At 56.2% G+C, this 19,218-nt stretch overlaps 1 protein-coding gene across 3 annotated transcripts; it reads left to right on the plus strand.

Moving 5' to 3' along the window:
- Positions 1–3,242: 3,242 nt before the first annotated feature.
- On the plus strand, positions 3,243–17,600 carry FHIP2B (FHF complex subunit HOOK interacting protein 2B). Of its 3 annotated transcripts, none has more exons than XM_082615804.1 (17): positions 3,243–3,332; positions 7,577–7,655; positions 9,840–10,012; positions 10,679–10,783; positions 11,079–11,201; positions 11,419–11,646; positions 11,753–11,949; positions 12,267–12,375; positions 12,608–12,684; positions 13,044–13,233; positions 13,808–13,953; positions 14,073–14,201; positions 14,368–14,458; positions 14,662–14,805; positions 15,145–15,285; positions 15,497–15,597; positions 15,832–17,600. In XM_082615804.1, exons 1-17 carry the CDS (start codon positions 3,288–3,290, stop codon positions 15,968–15,970), a joined length of 2,217 nt encoding a protein of 738 aa, XP_082471930.1. In that variant the 5' UTR covers positions 3,243–3,287; the 3' UTR covers positions 15,971–17,600. The 3 variants fall into 3 exon arrangements, with proteins under 3 accessions (XP_082471930.1, XP_082471932.1, XP_082471931.1); XM_082615806.1 differs by lacking the exon at positions 3,243–3,332 and adding an exon at positions 8,945–9,125 and having other exon boundaries at positions 7,576–7,655; XM_082615805.1 differs by lacking the exons at positions 3,243–3,332; positions 7,577–7,655 and adding an exon at positions 8,139–8,217.
- The last annotated feature ends 1,618 nt before the right edge of the window (positions 17,601–19,218 follow it).

Consider the following 19,218-nt stretch of genomic DNA (forward strand, 5'->3'; position numbering starts at 1 on the left):
ACAAGCAACTAATGATTGCAGACTGGAAACACACATCCCAGTTTCTTCACTGCTAACCTGGGTCATTCCCAGTATAGACACAGTTGCCTCTCCAGGAGCAGCAAAGAGAGGAACGGTACCCACACACACGTACCCAGGATTAGGTGTTCAGCAAAAGTTTCGAAGGCTTATCCCATTCCGGCATGAGGGAAACAGGGGTGACGAGGCCAGCACCCCCCTGTCCACGGAGCTCCCAGGCTCTTGAGCATCAAGGGGTGTGAGGAGTGTGTGATCACAGTGCACTGGGAAATGTTTGTGGTGCGAGCAGACTGGACTCGAAGTCCTAAAGGATCTGAAGTTCCTGAGAATTAAGAGTGGCTCAAAGTGGAGGTCTGTCCTAAAATAAAACCTTGGTGATTATTTAGTCCATTGGTTTCCAAACCTTTTTAGTAGTCAATCTTTTTAAAAAATTAGATCTTACTATTAGCAATTAGAATACATTTATAAATTGATTTTATTTATTTTTTTGGCCACACCACACGGCATGCGGGATCTTAGTTCCCTGACCAGGGATAGAACCTGTGGCCCTTGCAGTGGAGGCATGGAATCCTAACCACTGGACCGCTGGGGAATTCCCTGTAAGTTGAATTTTATAGTTAATTATGAATGAAATCAATCAATGAGAACAAGGAAGCTATTTGATGGATATAAAAATTTTAAGTCAAGGGTTGTATATGACAGCCGCCCTTTCACCAAACACAGGATCTAATTTATTCTTGTATTTGGTTGCACGGTAGGAGAGAATTCTGATTCACACAGATAAGTAGTTACAAAGTTGCGGTGGTTTAAAAATGCATGCAAATGTGAACAGTCCCATTCCTCACGTTGTTGAGCAGCAGCAGCTAAGTCCCATCTCTTTGAATCTGGGCTTAGTGCCTTGCTCTTTCAAACTGTTTATTCTGCAACAGCCTTCCGCCTTCATTTACGCTGACAGGAGGGAAGGGTTTATTCAAACATCTTCTTCCCAATGAGCTAACCTGGCAGCAGAATTTAAATACATCGGTGGGCTCTATCATATATACAAGTATGTCCACTGACTTTTATTAGAGCTTTTGAAATAAAAATTTAAACGTTAAACCAAATAAAAGGTTATGAATTTCTTATACACTTCCCCTATATTCTACAGTTCCTTGAAATATCTTGAAGGAAAACAAGTAGACTTAATCCATCCAGCCTGCTTCCTTTACCTATGAGGAAGAAGACACAGAGAAGAACAGTGTTGGACTGACTCCAGATTGCTTTTTTTTTTATTAAAAATTTTTTTCTGGCCACTCCGTGCAGCATGCAGGATCTTAGTTCCCCGACCAGGGATCGAACCACTGGACTGCAAGGGAAGCCCCCTAGATTGCTTCTTGATACACAAAATAGGCTTGTTTCTTCCCTTTGTTCTTATACTTTTTGGACTAAAAGCCTCCTCTCATTTCCCATAGGCTCCTCACCTGGGACCAATTGTAGATGAGCTGTTTGAAACATCTATTTTCCCTAAGCAGCTGCCAGAGAACTGAGATCCAAATACTAGCTCAGCCGAACCCTGGCCTCCCCGTGACTCGGTCTGGACTGCAGGCTCCACTCCACAGCACGTGGCCAACTCTGGGCAGGCGTTGCCTCCTGGGCCTTAGTCCCACTGGTGAAAGGGGCCCCAAAGGCAGGGCCAGCGCAGTGAAGCCCCAGTACCCCACAGCTCCAGGTCCTCAGATCTGTGAGAGGGGCTACCCACCTTCCCTCGTGGGACCCCTGGTGCCTCACCCTCTCATCAGATGGTGTCAGGGGTCAGCAGGAACACATTCTGAACAGATGTCAGCCCTATCCTCAGGAAGAATCTCTTTCCATTCCTGGGGGGTAGAGGTGGGAGATGGGAGCAGGGAGATGGGGAATGGGCTTTGAGCTGGCAGAGCTGGCTGCTAGAAAGCCCCCTCCCTAAGGTCCCAGGTTTTGACATTCCGGGAAACCCTGCTCTGGTTGAGGGTTCTGCCTGTTTAACTCTTGGGTGTAACTTTCCCAGTGTGTCCCCGACACCGGAGACCCACCTTCTGTTTCTCTCCTTGGTGCGTCTAGAAGGGCAAAACGAGGCCAGTGTGACTTCCTCTGCAGGACCTCTGGACCAGCACTGTAGCCACTTAAAGTAATGAGCAACAGGTGAAATTAATTTTTATAATATATTTGGTTAACTCAATTTATCTAATAGATTACGTTTCAACTTGTAATCAACATAAAACATCATTAGTGACTATTTTACATTTTTTCCTTTGTCTGACATGTCTTCAGCACATGTCAATTAGGACTAGCCCGTTTCAGCTCCATAGCCACAAGTGGCCAGTGGCTACTGTGCTGGACAGGGATGGGGGAAAGAAGTCACGCTGGCCCCATTTTGCCCTTCTAGACGCATCAAGGAAAGAAACAGGTGTGTCTCGTGTGTGTGTGTGTGTGTGTGTGTGTGTGTGTGTTTGTTGGGGGGGACACACTGGGAGAATTATGGCCAAGAATTACCCAGGCAGAACCCTCAACCAGAGCAGGGTTTCCCGGAATGTCAAAAGCTGGGACCTTAGGGAGGGGGCTTTCTAGCAGCCAGCTCTGCCAGTTCAAAGCCCATTCCCCATCTCCCCGCTCCACGCCCCCATTCCCCCAGGAATGGAAAGAAATTCTTCCTGAGCACATGGCAGTCAGCTGTTCAAAATGTATTTCTGCTGATCCTTGACGTCATATGATGGGAGGCTAAGGCATTATGGGGTCCCACGAGGAAAGTCTAGAGACTTCCAGAACCCACAAACCTCATCCCTCATAGGAAAATCCTGTCTGGTTCCACTCGCCCTTCTCTAAGGGTAGTTCGCTCGCTGCCTCCTGGTTCACCAAGAGGCCCCGGCGGACTTGACCCTGCACCTCCGCTGACCCGGCTGCCGGCGCCCCCGACCCCGGGGCCCTTCCTCGCTGCCCGGCCCGGCCACGTTGGTTGCCGGCCTCCTCTCCGACTCCAAGCTAGGCCAGGCGGGGGCTGCGGGGCGGGGGCTGCGGGGCGGGGGCTGCGGGGCGGGGGCTGCGGGGCGGGGGCTGCGGGGCGGGGGCTGCGGGGCGGGGCGGCCGGGGCCCCGCCTCCCTCTCCGCGTGTCCGGGTTGCCGCCTGCGCCCGGGAGCAGCGCCGCCGCCGCCGCCGCCGCCGCCGCCGCCGCCGCCGCCGCCGCCGCCGCCGCCGCCGCCGCCGCCGCCGCCGCCGCCGCCGCCGCCGCCCGGGAACCGGGAGCCGGGCCGCCGTCATGCTGAGCCGGCTCGGGGCGCTGCTGCAGGAGGCCGTGGGGGCGGTGAGGCCGGGGACGCTGGGGCGCGCGGGGCCTGGGCCGGAAGGGCGGGCGCGGGGCCGGGGGAGGAGCCGGCCGGCGCGCGGGCGGGCGGAGGGCGCGGGCCGCCTCCAGGAAGGGACCCCCGACCCGGGCCGTGGTTCCCTTTCCCGGGCCTCCTCGCTCCCCCGCCGTGCCCCTCCCGCGCAGCGCTCCCCGCTTCCAGTGGCTTCTTTCCGTATCGCGCGTGTTCCCAGCTCTCTCCAGGTCGCTCCGGCCCCTAACCCTTCTCCCCGGATTGCTTCCTGTTTATTTCTCCTGCTCCCCGAGTCTCTCCCAATTCCCAAACTCCTCTGTGCCGAGTGTTCCCTAGTCACCCAATAGTTTCTTCCCAAAATTCCCCCCAAGGCCCGTCCCCCAGCTTGGGTGCCTTCCTCCTCCCCCACGCTCCTCCCTTCCTGGTCACCCGGCCTTAAAAAATAGCTGCCCCTTACCCTGGTTCCGAGCCCTCGGCCGCCTCCAAGACCACACTCAGGCGCAGTCTGCCCTCTCACCTTGGACTTGGGAAGTGCAGGCCCCGGACTGGCCAGGTCCCCAGGGAGAGTACAGATACAGTCCGGGGGCGGGGGGTGGGGGGTCGCCTGGCCCAGGAAACAGCCGTCTGCAGGGTACAAGCGCAGTTTCCAGAATGCTGTCTCAACACCAGGCCAGCCCGAGCCCCACTGACCTTGAGTCAGGAGAGGCCAGCTGCGGTGCGGCCTAGGGCGGCCAGCGGGGACGAGGAGTGTGTGTTTCTGCCATTTTCTGTTGGGGTTGAAGGCTGGTGAGAGGCGCCCACGGCGGCTGTTCTCTTGGTTGAGCGAGATAGAAGTGCCGTTTAGATAGGGTAGGCGGGATGCCCTCCAGTTAAAGCAACCCTGCCAAGATTCTGCCTGTAAAGTTAACAATTCTTTTGTCTCACAGTATAAACCCTCCCCCTAATTGATCAGTTGAGTGTATCACATGTTCTCAGGAGAAACACACTTGGGTTCCATCCCCTTCCTCCCAACACACACACCAAATCGGAGCTTGTTACTGAGTGAAAACAGTCTCAGCCTTAAGCAAACTTGTGAAGAAAATGAAAAGCTTCTGCTCTTTCTCCTCTCCCACCTGCCCAGCCCTGCCCTCGCTGGTGTTCAGGAGCCTCCAGCCATCCCGCCTCAGGAGGGGGTTCCAGAATGATCTCTCCTCCCTTCCTCCCTGTCCCCAATCAAAATAGCTGTCATTTTAGAAAGTAATCTGACACTCCTTCATACCTCTCTGGGAAAGCTCCATACACAAGGTGGGTGGACTGGATAGACAGGACCCTAGCCCTGAGAAGTGAATTTCTAATGCTTCCTATGTGGAAATTTCAGTGTCAGTGGCTGCAGGAGTATTGCTGGTCAAGGGGGATATTTTTAGGCAGGTGATCTTAGGCCCCTCAGTATACAACATATAGATGACGCCCTGGAAATTTGGCTGGCCTCGTGCGACCACCAGGAGAGATGGGGACCCCTCTCCCTCCCACCCGCAAGCTTGAGCATAGGTCTTCCCAGGGCTGGGTCACCAGGTTAAAACCCCCAGCAAGTTGCTTGACTCCTAGTTAAGGAGGAAGAGTGCTCCTTCCTGCCCTCTTCTGACAAAATAGAATAGCAATCTTTAGCGTTATTTGTAAATATAATATTATCTTTAAAAATTAATCATTTGGTGCAGTTTCCTTGGGCTGGAGTTACAGTAGCTAATAACAGATTCAGGTAAAGATTACCCCCCTGCTTTCTCAGCTCTAACGGTCTGTTTTGGCTAACGTTTGTTCTCCTGTTTCTCCTTTTCTTGCTGGATTTTTTTTTTTTTTTTTGGCTGCGTTGGGTCTTTGTTGCTGCGTGCGGTTTTTCTCTAGTTGTGGCGAGCAGGGGCCACTCTTCGTTGGCGGTACACATGCTTCTCATTGCAGTGGCTTCTCTTGTTGCGGAGCACCAGCTCTAGGCGCATGGGCTTCAGTCGTTGTGGCACACGGGTTTCAGTAGTTGTGGCTCGCAGGCTCTAGAGCACAGGCTCAGTAGTTGTGGCACACGGGCGTAGTTGCTCCGCGGCACGTGGGATCTTCCACGACCTGGGCTCAAACCCGTGTCCCCTGCATTGGCAGGCGGATTCTTAACCACTGTGCCACCAGGGACATCCCTGGATTGTTGTTTTTTGATTGAAGTCCAGCTTAAGGCTTTAGGAGACTATAAATGAATTTTAAGGCTAGATGAGACCCCATCACAGGCTTGTGCGATGACTGTAGCGTGGTCAAGGGTCAGAGGGCTTTCCCAGAGACAAGGAACTACGGAAGGGGCTGAAGGAGCTTGCTGAGATATTTAGTAAATATCAGTGAGTGATCACTCTGTGCAGAGCCCTTTAGTGGCAGGCAGAAACAGAACCCTGGCCCCCAGGGAGCTCACAGTCTCCTGGAGAGATGACTGCTCACCGAACAATAACAGCATCTCGCAGAACGTGATAAGATGCGGTCACTCCATATGGATGGTGTGTTTGGAACGACTGTGCGAGGTGCCACTCCCGGAAGAATCGTGGTCCCCACAGCGAACTCTGAGAGAAGACAAGACTGCCTGGGCCGCCAAGGCCGGGGGAATACTTCAAGGCCTCTGATTCAGTGTGATTGCTTCCTCCTCTTGTCATAATGGTCTGCTAAGCATTCATCCTGTGTCTGTCTCCTACACACCCGCCAGATGACTCTTCCTCACACAGTTCCGATGTCACTGACCTGCACCCGGCGGCCTGCAAAACAATAAAAAATTTAAAAAATTAAAAATAAAATCGGACTTCTCGGTTTGGCCAAGAAATTCAAGGCCCCACACGCTCATCAATCCGTCCTTGGCCCCGACATGCTTTGCAAAGTTCCTTCTGCAGGAAGTGTCTCTCCTGTTTCTCTAATTGTTGAAATCAGACCCAGCTCTTCAGGTTTTAGTTCCCGCATGACCTCGGTAAAGCCTCTTTGTTCCACTTGTTGGAAGTGACCCCTCTTCGCCCGAAGGTCATTCTCCACCTCTCCTATGTTCTCCCACTACTTCAGTAGTTGAGTTATTCAGCGTGTTTTATATTCTCTTCTCCTCCATGGCGTGTTTCTGGAGGACTGGCTCTTAGACAGCCTTGTATGGCTTGTAACATCAGGCATGGTGTCTTGTACGTGGTAGGCACTCAACAGATACCTACTGAGTGAGTTATGGAAGGAGGAGACACCCCGTCCTGTGGTGCAGTAAAGCGTGAATTTAGAGATGCATCTGGGGACCGCAGAGATGGCTTTGTGGAGGTGGTGGCCCTGAGCTGGACCTCACTGGGGACTGCTAGGACCTAGACAGGTATAGGGGGATACGGGGCCTCCTGGACAGAGGAGTGGCCGGAGCAAAGACTAAGAGGTAGGGACTATGCGTTTTTCTTCAGCGAAAATTTACCCTGCAAGAATAGAGAAGAAATGTGCTTTTTTGGAGGAGTTTTTAGGGGAACTGGTTGTTACCAGTTCAAGGTTAGTTCCAGCTGGGGCATGGAAATGGAGAGAGCACTTTGGGAAAGGGGGGAGGTTCGGGGGTTGCTCACAGCAGATCAGAATCCCCCCCGGGGCGATCGAAGGAGTCAGGAGATGTGGACAGGAGCAGAGTGGAGAGGAGCTAGGGGTGCATGGCCTGCAGCCGTGGACAAAAGATGCAGCACATGATAAGTAAGGCACCTCCTTAATATTCCGCTAACGGTACCCATCTGGCTGAGCTGAGCTGTCGTGGCCTTCAACCCGGATTTTCAGACTCTCAGACCAAGAGGGACCTGAAAGCTTTGTCTTCGCCACATTTTCCATCTGTATCATTTTGATTTTGTTTTGGGGGTGCTCTCCTGTTTCCCTCCATGTACCTCTGTTGTAGCATAACCACGATATATAGAAATGATCTGTTTCTGTGTCTGTTTCCCCTACCATCAGTCTTAGCTGCTCTGGGACAGGGGATGTAGAATCATGACATGTGCTCATGTCACAACATTTCCAGGAGGGAGAGGGGGTCTGAGGAGAGAAACCAGGAGATTGTTGGCAGATACGGAGACAATGTGCAAATGTCCTGGAGAAAACGTGTAACTATTCAATTTGAGAACCCAGGATCACAGTGCCTCCTCCAGGGCCTAGCACACGTCCGACACTTAGCAGATGGTGGAATGTCCTTTCTGATGAGTGCTGGTGGCGACCACTTAGGTTGTGTCTGCTCTCTCCACAGCGGGAGCCCAGCATTGACCTGCTGGAGGCCTTCGTGGAACACTGGAAGGGCATCACAAACTACTACATTGAAAGCACAGGTGAGGCCTGGTCTCCTTCCGCACAGGGATCCCTGGAGGGAGCAGGGAGGAAGGTGTGGGTGGAGTCACCCTGCAGCTCAGAGATGCAGGTGTCCTGAGGAAGGTGACATCCGCTGCTCACGAGTTCAGAGTGGGGGCTGCCCCACCCTGACCTTCTGGGAGGGGACCTGTGTGAGATAGGAGTGGGGACTGGGAGGCTGAGGTCTCACTGGCCTGACTCTGCAGCCCAGAGGTTGAATGCCACTTGCCCCCAGCTTCCAGTTGGGCAGAATGTCCAGGCCTTCAGTCCCCAAGTGCCTGGGCCCTGTGCCTAGGGCTTACTGATTAAAGAAAAGAAATGGAATAAATTCCTCTTTTCCGTGAGCCAACTTACAGGGCATTTCTCTTGTAGAGACCTGGCGAGGCATGTAGCACACCTGGTCCTTCTCCCCAGGCTGACGCTCTAAAAAGCCAAAGCCTTGGGTCATCTGGGCCCATCAGGATCACTCACTGAGGGGGCAGCGTCTCACTGGCTGCTTTGTAGTCAGTATGCTGGGATTGGTGGAGATGCACTGGTTGCCAGGTAACCTTTCCAGCATCCCTAGCCTTCCACCTCCTGGAGTTCAGACTGGGGTTTGATTCCAGCCTACACCTTTCCTAAAGGCTTTATTTCCAGCCTGAGCCAACCCAAGAAATTAAAAGTGGCCTTTGGACACTCTGAGGGACCCTCTGAGCGTTCTGTTAGACCAGGTTCCTCAGTCTTGGCACTGGTGACACCTGGACTGGATCATTCTTTGTTGTAGGGGGCTGGGGAGGTACACTGTGTGTTTAGCAGCAACTCCGACCTCTACCCACTAAATGCCAGTAGCGCCCCTTCCTTCCCCATTGTGATAACCATAAATGGCTCTCCAGACATCGCCAGATATCCTGGTGAGCAGGGGCAAAATCACCCCCAGTTAAGAACAAATGCTTTAGACTGAAGATCCCCCTTTTTTTTTTTAACTGAGATATAATGGACACATTAGGTTGGCCAAAAAGTTCATTTGGGTTTTTGTAGCATCTTACAGAAAACCTGAACAAACTTTTTGGCCAACCCCATATAATTGGTGTAATCAATTGAATATATTGATTCAGTATATGGAAATATGGAGAAATGATCACACAATAAGTCTAGTTAACATCTGTCACCACACAGAGCTACATTTTTTTTCTTGTGATGAGAACTTTTAAGATCTTCTCTGTTAGCAACTTTTAAATATACAGTAAAGTATTATTAACTGTAGTCACCATACTGTACATTATATCCCCAGGACTTATTTTACATCTGGATGTTTGCAGCTTTTAGACTGAAGATCTCTTGACAGGGAGCCCCAAGCTACCAGAGACTAGGAAAAGATCTAGAACTGCCTTGGGTCCACCTGGGGCTTCACCTGGGCCCAATCCGTTAATTTCCAGACTGGTCCCTGGACCGGAGGTGCAGGGGTGGGCGAGGTGAGCTGCCCCGCTTAAAAGCCAATGCTTTCAAGAAAAGCTAGGGGGTGCTCCAAGACCAGTCCCAAAGTACCAAAACTTTCTTTATAAAAATACTCTACCCTCTGAGACTGACTAAGAAAACCCCACTAATCAGCTTCTCCATCAGGACCTGGGCACTGTGCAGTGAGTTTGAGTCTGAACCCATGGTCATGCATGGATTTGTTTTTTTTGTTTTGTTTTGTTTTTTTTTGCTTTGTAAAAAAAATAGAGTATTGCCTTCCTTGAGTATAAAAGAGACAGAAACAGGCCTCAGGAGGTTATCTGTTTGGAAGCTGATCGACGATGACTTCTAAATAATATAACAGAGACCCCTGAGTCTATAGCTTCTCACTCAGGCCCAGAGCAGGCCTGAAGCCCTAGCAGGTGTCCTTCTGTAGACCCCAAGGTTCAGAGAAAAAATGCTGCTGCTTTCCTCTCATAAAGTGCTGGGGCCTGCACACATGCTCCGTCAGAGGGCTGTATCCTGGGCTTCATTTAGGAGGTCTTTTGTCTTTTTAACTAGAGAGGCATCAACTGTAAACTTCCCTTTCCTCTGGTCTTTGACGAAAAGTGTTAACCTGGCCTGCTCCAGGCTGGCCTCCACCTCCCTCCACCCCCTAGGCCCTGTGGGCTTGACCCCAGCCAGCCAGAGTGCCCCTCTTCACCCCACCTTGTTTCCTGAATCTTGATTAGATGAAAACACCCCGGCCAAGAAAACAGATATTCCCTGGCGGCTGAAGCAGATGCTGGACATCTTGGTGTATGAGGAGAAGCAGCAGGCGGCGGCCGGTGAGGCGGGGCCGTGTCTGGAGTACCTACTGCAGCACAAGATCCTGGAGACGCTGTGCACGCTGGGCAAGGCCGAGGTGGGCAGGACCCCGCGCGCCTCTGGAACTTTCCACCGGAGCCAGTGTCCGGCAGGTCTATCTGTGCTCCCCACGGTGCCCACACTGGGGGCGGGGCACTGAGGCTGTCTCAGAACACCCTGAGGCTTCGGGCCCTTGCTTATTTGCTTTGGTGGCGCGTTCTCGCTGTCGTCGGGGTTGAGGACATGTTTCCTTTCGTTCAGTCCGTGTTCGTTCATCAAAGATCCACCGAGGACCGGCCGTGTGCCAGTCTGTGTCCTAGGCACTGGGGACCCGGCAGTGATTGAAACAGGCGAAAACTCTAGTGGGGAGAGGCAGGATAATCAAAGGAGCCCACGTATAGTATGTTCAATAAAGACAAGGTTATGGACGAAAATAAAGCAGGAAGGGGGCGGGGCTTCCCTGGAGGTCCAGTGGTTAAGACTGCGCTCCTGATGCAGGGGGCACAGTTGGATCCCTCGTTGCAACTAAGATCCCGCATGTGCGGCCAAAAAGAAAAAAGGGAAAAGCAGGAAGCGGGCTTGGCAGCATAGAGGAGGCCAGTTTCCAAGCGTGAGGGAGGGAGGCTGGGGGAGAAGCCCCTCCACGCAGTGAGGGGAGGAGCGGTCCGGGTGGGGGCGTGGCCTCGCCGCCTGACTGACGGGCACTCTGTCCCCCGACCCGCAGTACCCGCCAGGCATGCGGCAGCAGGTGCTCCAGTTCTTCAGCAAGGTTCTGGCCCAGGTGCAGCATCCCCTCCTGCATTACCTCAACGTCCACAGGCCTGTGCAGGTGAGGGGCCCAGAAGCTAAGGGGTGTCTGGGGGTGAGGCCTATGCTTTCAAGAAAAGCTAGGGGGTGCTGCTCCTAGGCCAGTCCCAAAGCACCGGACCTTTCTCTCCAAAAACACTCCACCCTCTGAGACTCTCAGAAAGCCCCCAAATCCAGCTTCTCCATCAGGACCCGTGCCGCAGGTTTGAGTCTGAACCCATGGTCGTGCGCGGGGTTTTTTTTTTTCTGCCGCCCCGTTCTTCCTTTTCTTCCCTGCCACCCCATTCCCCTCTGTCTCTGTCCTGCTCCGCTTCCAGAAACTTCTCCGACTTGGTGGGACAGTTCCTGGATCCCTCACAGAAAAGGAGGAGGTGCAGTTCACCACTGTCCTCTGCTCCAAGATCCAGCAGGATCCAGCCCTGCTCACCTATATTCTAGAAGTGAGCGCCTCTGGGGAACAGGAGCGGGAGGGCCCAGACCCTGGGGCAATCCCCCGTGGCCCTTCTGAAGAAGCAGAAGGCTGGAGCAGGCACCGGGGAGGCGCTCAGGCAGCTTCCCCTCCAGGTCCACGCTGAAGCCACCCACCCTGTATTCCCAAGGGGCCATCACGGGGCGTGGTCTGCACCACAGCCTGGCCTCACGCAGCCTCCCTTGCAGGGTAGAAAGACCGTCGGTAGGAAGGAGGCATCCAGAGAAGCCACCGCCCTGCCGAGAGAGGCAGCCGGCCTCAAGAACGAGGAGCAGCCCCACAGCAAAGCTCCTGACGGGGGTGCCTGGGGGGCCCGGGCCTTGAGCACCCAGCTGCCTGCTGAGACCGAGGAGCCAGATGGAGGCACTGGGGAGAGCAGCCTCATCACCTCGCTGATTGGCCTGTGCAAGAGCCAGGTGCTGGCTGCCGGGACGCAGGGAGCAGGGATGGGGAGGGCGAGTTGCTGGGAGGGCACTTGGGGGCTCAGCTGCACGTCACTGAAGTCGTACCCTTATCCCCTAGAAAGGTCGGGTGGCCCTGAAGGCCCAGGAGAACCTGCTGGTCCTGGTAAGCGTGGCTTCCCAGGCCGCTGCCACCTACCTGGTGCAGAGCAGCCCTTGTTGCCCTGCCATCGTCGAGCACCTCTGCCAGCTGTACCAGTCCCTGCCCAGCTTCCTGGACCCCGCAGACATTGCCACTTTAGAGGGCATCAGCTGGAGGTAGGCGCTTGGCCAGGGAAGGCTGGGCTGCATCTTCAGGGGCTGGAAGCCCTGCCCGTCCGTCATCTTCCCCGGTGGTGGCTCTTCTTGTTTTCCAGGGGGGATGGGGACCCCTGCTGGCCGCCGTCTTCCTGAGGTTACAGCCCATGCCCAAGGGCCTTCTCGCCTTCCAGGAAAGCATCACTTTGGCTTCTGCCCTCAGAGCCCCCAGTAGAACTGAGCCCCAGCAACAGAGGTTCTAGGGCCGAGGGCAGAAAGGCCCAGCTTCCTGGACATAGCTGAAGCAGGCCTCCCAAACCTCCCTCGCTCTCCCTCAGGTTACCCAGTGCCCCGTCTGATGAGGCTTCCTTCCCCGGCAAGGAGACCTTGGCTGCCTTTTTGGGCTGGTTTGATTACTGTGACCACCTCGTCACAGAGGCACACACGGTGAGTGGCGTGGGCGATGGCAGGGCTCTCTTGGGTGTCCCCCGCTTCATGGTGCTCTGTCTGTGTCTCTACCTCAAGGCCCCAGGGGGGTCTCTTGGGAGCTGAGTGGGGCCCGGGGTCAGCAGAGACCCTCTGCCTGTTGTTAGGTTCTGTGCAAGGACACAGCTGTTTCTCAGTGGAAAATTGTCGATCAGAGGTAAAATGTGTTTGAGACATGCTCTTTGGCGCCCAGGTGGTTTCGGATGCCTTGGCAAAGTCCGTGGCTGAGAAATTATTTGTGGAGATTCTGCAGCCCCAGCTCCTGCATGTGTAAGTTCTGTGCAGTTCCCTTGGGCGTAGCCATAGTCTGGGCGAACCGCCCACCCCACCAAGCCCCTTCCTGCGCCTGAGACCAGGGACCTCCTTGTCCAGAGTCATGGGAGTCTGTGGGCTCCATCAGTTGATGTTTGCCTGTTCCCCTGACACACTCGTGGCTCAGAGCTACGTGGGCTAACAAAGGCCTCCCACCCTTGGACTCTAGGACCTCAAGAGGGGTGGGGTGTGAGCAGAGAAATACCAGCCGAAGATGCAAGGGAACCAGGAAAGGGTGCTGCCCCCTACACCCCTTCCCTCCCTGCTCCTACTCTGGTCTCGCCTGCCCGGCCTGGCTCAGCGCGCCCTCCCCGTAGGTCTGAACAGAGCATCCTGACCTCCACCGCCCTGCTCACCGCCATGCTGCGCCAGCTCCGCTCCCCTGCGCTGCTGCGGGAGGCCGTGGCCTTCCTCCTGGGGAAGGACCAGCAGCCTGCAGCCCCCGAGGACAGCCCTCACACCCTGGGCGGCCACCTCATCAGGCACTGCGACCACCTCTCTGATGAGGTGAGGCGGGCAGGCCCTCCTCTCTAACCGCTCCCTGGCCCCCAACCCCTGCCCAAGGGACTTCCTGAAGCTTCTTCCCATTTGCATTAGCTTTCCAGGTGGTTGAGGCCATTGAAATCCAACTCCCCACCCCCACCCCCAGCCAAAAAAAAAAAAGCAGAAAAAGGCAGTGACCCAGTGATTGGTAGCCAAACTGCTTTTGTCATGCAGTTAATTTTCTGTGATCACATACTTGTGATGGCACTTTTTATCTTACAAAATGTTTTTATATTCATTTGGCTTGTTTGAAGCTGACAGCTCCGGGCCATTTTTTAGACATGGAAACTAAGGCTCCGAGGAGCCAGTGGGCTTGCCTGATACCACACCTCAAATTAGTAATGGGACAGGGACCAGCCAGACTTCTGGTTCCTGGGCCAACACCCATCTGCTCCCCTTAAAACCTGCCACCGTAGCCCCTGGCTGGAGGAGGTGAGCCCCTCCTAGGGGGACTCCTCTTATCTGGGTGAGCACTTCCCAGGCACCCCTAGAGGCTGGGGTGGGGAAGGGGTGTCCTGCTGACCGCTTCTTGTCCCAGATCAGCATCGCCACGCTGCGGCTGTTTGAGGAGCTGCTCCAGAAGCCCCACGAGCAGATCATCCACAGCCTGATCCTATGCCACCTCGAGGGCCGCCCTTACGTGGCCCGGGGCTCGCCTGAGCCTGAGAGCTACGAGGACACCCTGTAAGTGAACCTCAGTGCCTCGGGGAGGCCTCGGCCCGTTCGGGACCCCCCCACCGGCCCCCAGCACCTCACACCAGTCCCTGCGTTCACTGGCACCTCGCTTGTCTGCCCTGGCACAGAGATCTGGAGGAAGACCCCTACTTCACGGATGGCTTCCTTGACCCCAGCTTTCAACCCTCCATGAAGCCTCCCCCTGCCCCTGTCACCAACCCCGATGGCAAAACAGCGGTGACCGAGATTGTCAACAGGTAGGAGCAGGTCAGGAAGTCTGAGCCACCTGAGTTTTGCTCCGTCTTTGGCCACAGCCCTGATGGGGTGCAGCCGGGAGAGTGCTCCCTCGGGGCTGGAGGTGGAGCGGGGAGAGCAGGGCGGCCCAGGCGGGGACACCTCCACACCGAGGGTCCTGTCTCTCAGTTTCCTCTGCCTCGTTCCTGAGGAAGCCAAGACCTCGGCTTTCCTGGAGGAGACCGGATATGACACGTACGTCCACGATGCTTACGGACTGGTGAGTGTCAAGGCCTCTGCTGGTGCCCAGTTCTCGCCGCTCAGAGCGCGGGGTTAATACACTCTGCCTCTGCGATCTCCCGCCCGAGGTGCTCCCAGCTCTGGCCAAGTGCCCGAGCCCCACCTGCCTGCGCGGCTCCCTCTGTCTGCTGGTGCCTCCTGACCACTGAGTCCACCTCTTTTAACTCTCCCCTCCTGTTTCAGTTCCAGGAGTGCAGCTCCCGAGTGGCACCCTGGGGCTGGCCCCCAGCTCCCGCACCCCTGGACCCCCATGAGCCTGAACGGCCTTTCTTCGAGGGTCACTTCCTCCGAATGCTGTTCGACCGCATGTCCCGGATTCTAGAACAGGTGCCCGACAAGGCTGGGCCCCTGCCACAGGGCGAGGGCCTCTGGAGTCCTTCAGGAGAGCAGGGCCCAGCCGTGGGGGTCCAGTCAGCTTCTCTTTTCTGGCCCCACGACCCCCCTCAAGCCCCACCTTTCCCCAGGCGGGAAGCCCCGTCTCGTCTCTGCTCCACACGCCCTGACGTGCCCTGGTCCTCAGCCCCAGGGAACCCGTGACACACACATCACATGCATCTCCAACCCCCGCGCGTGTTCACACTGGCCAGGTTCCTTGCTGGGGGGTGGGGGGCGCAGGAGTGCTCACCGCCTGTGCCAACCCTCGCTTGTCCACCGTGCTCCCCACAGCCGTACAGCCTGAACCTGCAAGTGACCTCAGTCTTGTCCCGGCTCGCCCTCTTCCCACACCCCCTTATCCACGAGTACCTCCTGGATCCCTACATCAACCTGGCCCCTGGCTGCCGGAGCCTGTTCTCTGTGCTCGTCAGGGTAAGGATGCCCAGGCCAGAGGGAGCATGCCAATGCTGAGGACAGGAAGGGAGGGGGACAGGATGGGGGTGCTGGGGGCTGCAGGAGTGGGCACCCTTGCCAGCGCCAGGGGAAAGCACTGGTACCACCCCCTCCCATGGTGCAACAGAGCCAGGGACCCTGCGGCAGTGTCGCTGGTCTCCTCCTCAGTCCCCTCTTGTTCCCGCTCTAGGTGATCGGGGACTTGATGCAGAGAATTCAGAGGGTGCCCCAGTTCCCAGGCAAACTGCTTCTGGTGCGCAGGCAGCTGATGGGCCAGGTCCCCGGGGAGCAGTAAGTAACAGAGGGAAGCGGGTGCCCAAGGAAGAGCCCCGGGGTGGGAAAGCTAGGGCTTCCGGGTGGGGGAGGCGCCAGGCCGGGGACAGAGGAGGGCCCGTTGCTGAGGCCTGTTGTCCCTCACAGTCGGAGGTGGCTGCCGCCGGGTGACCCCTCACAGACACGGGGATACCACGCTGGCACGCTCCCCACACCTCCCATCCGTGACCCCCGCCATGCTGTCTCCTTCAGGCTGGACCACCAGACCCTCCTCCAGGGCGTGGTAGTCCTTGAGGAATTCTGCAAAGAGCTGGCTGCCATCGCTTTCGTCAAGTTCCCCCCACATGGTCCTCACCTGCGCTTCTCTGAACCCCCGGAAGGGCACGTCTGAACCGGGAACGTGACACCTCTGCCCAAGAGCTGCCTCCCACCTGGCACCGCTGCCACCGCTGTCCTCCCGGGTGGGGGCTTGGCTCCATCTCCTTCACATCCCGGGGACCTCTGCCTGGGTGGAGGTCTGGGCTTCCGCTCTCGGGTTAGCTCAAGACGACCTTGGCCTTTTGGCTCCACCAGACTGGGTTTCAAGGAGTGGGTCTCCGAGGTATCAGAAGCCAAGGAGCAAAAGAGGTGGCTTTCTGGGCAGCATGGTGTCCTCGGGGCCTTCTCTGGGGAGCTGGGTGACGGCCAGGTGAGCCCCCAGACCCAGAGCTTCATGTGTCCTGTGCCTGTCACCTGTCTCTGTGGGCCATCTGTGGCGAAGGCCAAGACCTGAGACTCATTCCAGGGGCACGAGGGGGAGTGAGTTGATAGCTCTGAGGCGGGTCAGGACCACAGGCCAGAGAGATGCGGGCACGACCCTGTCTTTGCCACACCAAGTACCATAGATGCTGCCGAGACTTGACGTTTTCTCTCCTGCCTTCCTGGCTTAACCCTTGGGGAAGCGGCAGTGGACAGCAGGGGAAGCCCCTCTTCCCGCTCAGCCCTCCTGGAGACTGTTGCACAGTTCCCAGCAGCCTCATGGCAAGTGCCCAAAGCACGCTCCGCGCCCAGGTGGGGGCAGCCGCTTATGAGAAGCTTGATGCAACTGCAGCCAGGGTGGGAGAGGGCCTGGGGAGCCCGGGGGGGCTGGATGCCAGGCTCCAGCTCCAGCTGGTTTCTCTCTGGCGCCTTCTGAGCCTGTCTCGGCAGGTCCACGACACCTGGGCAGAGGGGCTCAGAGACCGGGGGAGGCCAGGCCTTGCCCTTAGCATCCTGCCAGGGTTCTCCATGGAATTCAATCCCAGCGGTGCCGGAAGCTCTGGGTCCGGGTGAGGCCAAGATGCTCACCGGACCGTGGGCCCCCCCCAAGGCCTGGCCGGGGAGGGGGGCTGGGTCACAGGCAGCCAGCCGGTCATGGTGTGGTTCTCCCTGCATGACCTCCACGGCTGGGGCCGCCACCCCACCCGGCCCGAATCTGTCTCAACCTGCAGGAGCACCCAGGCGGCGCCAGGCATTACCTCACAGCAAACTGCAGTTGCTGGCTTCACTCCTGGGCAAGGAGGAGCAGGCCAGAGCTCCACTAGCTTCATTTTTCTGCCCATGCTGCTTCTAGAAGCCGTCCACAGGTTGCCAAGAGGTGACGTGAAAGAGGAGGAAACTCAATGACCTCTACCTCTCTTGCATCCCTCCAAGCTGGGGAAGATTTAACTGCTGCTCTGGAGGACACTGTCCACGTGCCTGCACGCGTGTGTGCGCACGTGGGCTTTGGGTGTGGGACGGGAGCAAAGCTCAGCGGGCGAATTGGGTCTGGACTCTTCGATTCAGAAAACGTCCGAGCATCCGGGAGTCAGACACTCCGCTCCCCGGTGCACTCGGGCACTCGCACGGTGTCCCCCGCTAGACAGCACGGCAATAAATGGTGTGGTGGTGTGGACACAGCTGCCCTGTTCTCCTGCACCCTTTGTGTCCTCCTGCCCAGGGCTCCACGGCTGATGCAGGCCCATCTTCCTAAGGAAGGCGAATTAAATTCCTTTTCCAGCACAGGGGTGTATGAGGGCAGTGGGGGGGGGGGCCAGAGTGGTAAACTGAGACAGGCTCTGGCAGTGTGCAGAACTGATGTTCCCTGGTACCTACCGGGAACCAGCCTCTCTCGGCCAAGCAGCACTGTTTTTCCGCGGCTTGTCTACAGCTGAGAGCCAGCAGCCCTGGAGACACCACGAGGGAATGGGCCACCTGAGGCATCTGTACGCAAGTCTCCTTTTTGGGGTTGATGTTGTGAGCGGCAGGACTGCTTTAATGGTGAACAGTGGGCCTGAGACTTTAAAAAATCTTGGCCCTAAGTGTATACATGTGGCGACCCTCTGAGGGGGGTTCCCAAGAGCACTCCAAGGCAGGGAAGATGAAGATGCAGGGTGAGGCCTGATCCGTGGCTTTCAACTCGTTGCCTTTTTTTTTTTTTTTTTTTGCGGTACGCGGGCCTCTCACTGTTGTGGCCTCTCCCGTTGCGGAGCAAAGCCTCCAGATGCGCAGGCTCAGCGGCCATGGCTCATGGGCCCAGGCGCTCCGCGGCATGTGGGATCTTCCCGGACCAGGGCACGAACCCGCGTCCCCTGCATCGGCAGGTGGACTCTCAACCACTGCGCCGCCAGGGAAGCCCCGCCTCGTTGCTTTTTAAAAGCATCCCCCTGTGGGTTACCTTTAAAAATACCAGTGCTCCAATCCCACCCTCCACCAGTTAATCACATCTCTGAGGGTGGGCCCACAGTTGTTTTTAAAGCTCTCCAGGTGATTCTAATGGGCACCCAGGGTTGAAAACTCCTATAGGCAAAATAATGGAAGATCACTGTCTTTCAATGTGGATATGGACCGGTGGGCCTGTCGGACGCTGAGAGAAGGGTAACCAGAATGAAAGGGTTTCTTTCCCTCATTTGGAAGATGTCTGTCTTTAGAGGGAACAAGAGTATTCCTACCACAGCCCCAGAGGCCAGAAAAACAAGATGGCAGCCCAGAGAGGCAGGGAAGGGGGTCTTTGAGGTTATCCTGGTCCTTCGGTGTCAGAGTGGAGTCACTTCAGAAGGGAAACCCAGTCAAGTATTTCCCTGCTCGGAACAAAACCTGTATGTTAGTGATGAGTGTATAGCAGTAAGCTGTGATGTATTTTCCTCACTTCCTTTGGTTTTCCCTTAAAACTTCAGTAAAATTCTTTTTAAAAATAATTCCTACCATCATGATTCAGCTGAGCTGAGGGGAACTGAAGAGAGGGTTTTGGTCTGGCTTTGGGCTGGAGTTGTACCAAGGCAGAGGCAGGAGCCCGGGGGGCAGGGCAAGGTCGGGAGGGATCTGTCGGAGAAGCTCAGGGAGCAAGAGACTTGGGGGGGAGAGGCAGGGGCGGCTCTCACAGCTCCTCGCCCACCTGAAGCTTCTCCTGGCCTTCTCACTGCTCAAACCTTGGAGGGGATGTAGTCCCATCCCACCTGGCAGGCAGATGAAGGAGCCCCAGCGGGCCCAAGACAGGCTGTGGTGGACAAAGGAAGCCTGCCAGCCGGTCACCTGCTGTCTGGGAAGGCCCGGGTGGTATCAGTGGGATGAGGGAAGGAGCTTCTCTTGATGGCAGCCCCCCTTCCCTGCTCACTTCCAACCCACAGAGACATTTAAGCGGGA

This window comes from Mesoplodon mirus (assembly GCF_964341445.2).
Source record: "Mesoplodon mirus genome assembly, chromosome: 1".
Taxonomy (NCBI): domain Eukaryota; kingdom Metazoa; phylum Chordata; class Mammalia; order Artiodactyla; family Ziphiidae; genus Mesoplodon; species Mesoplodon mirus.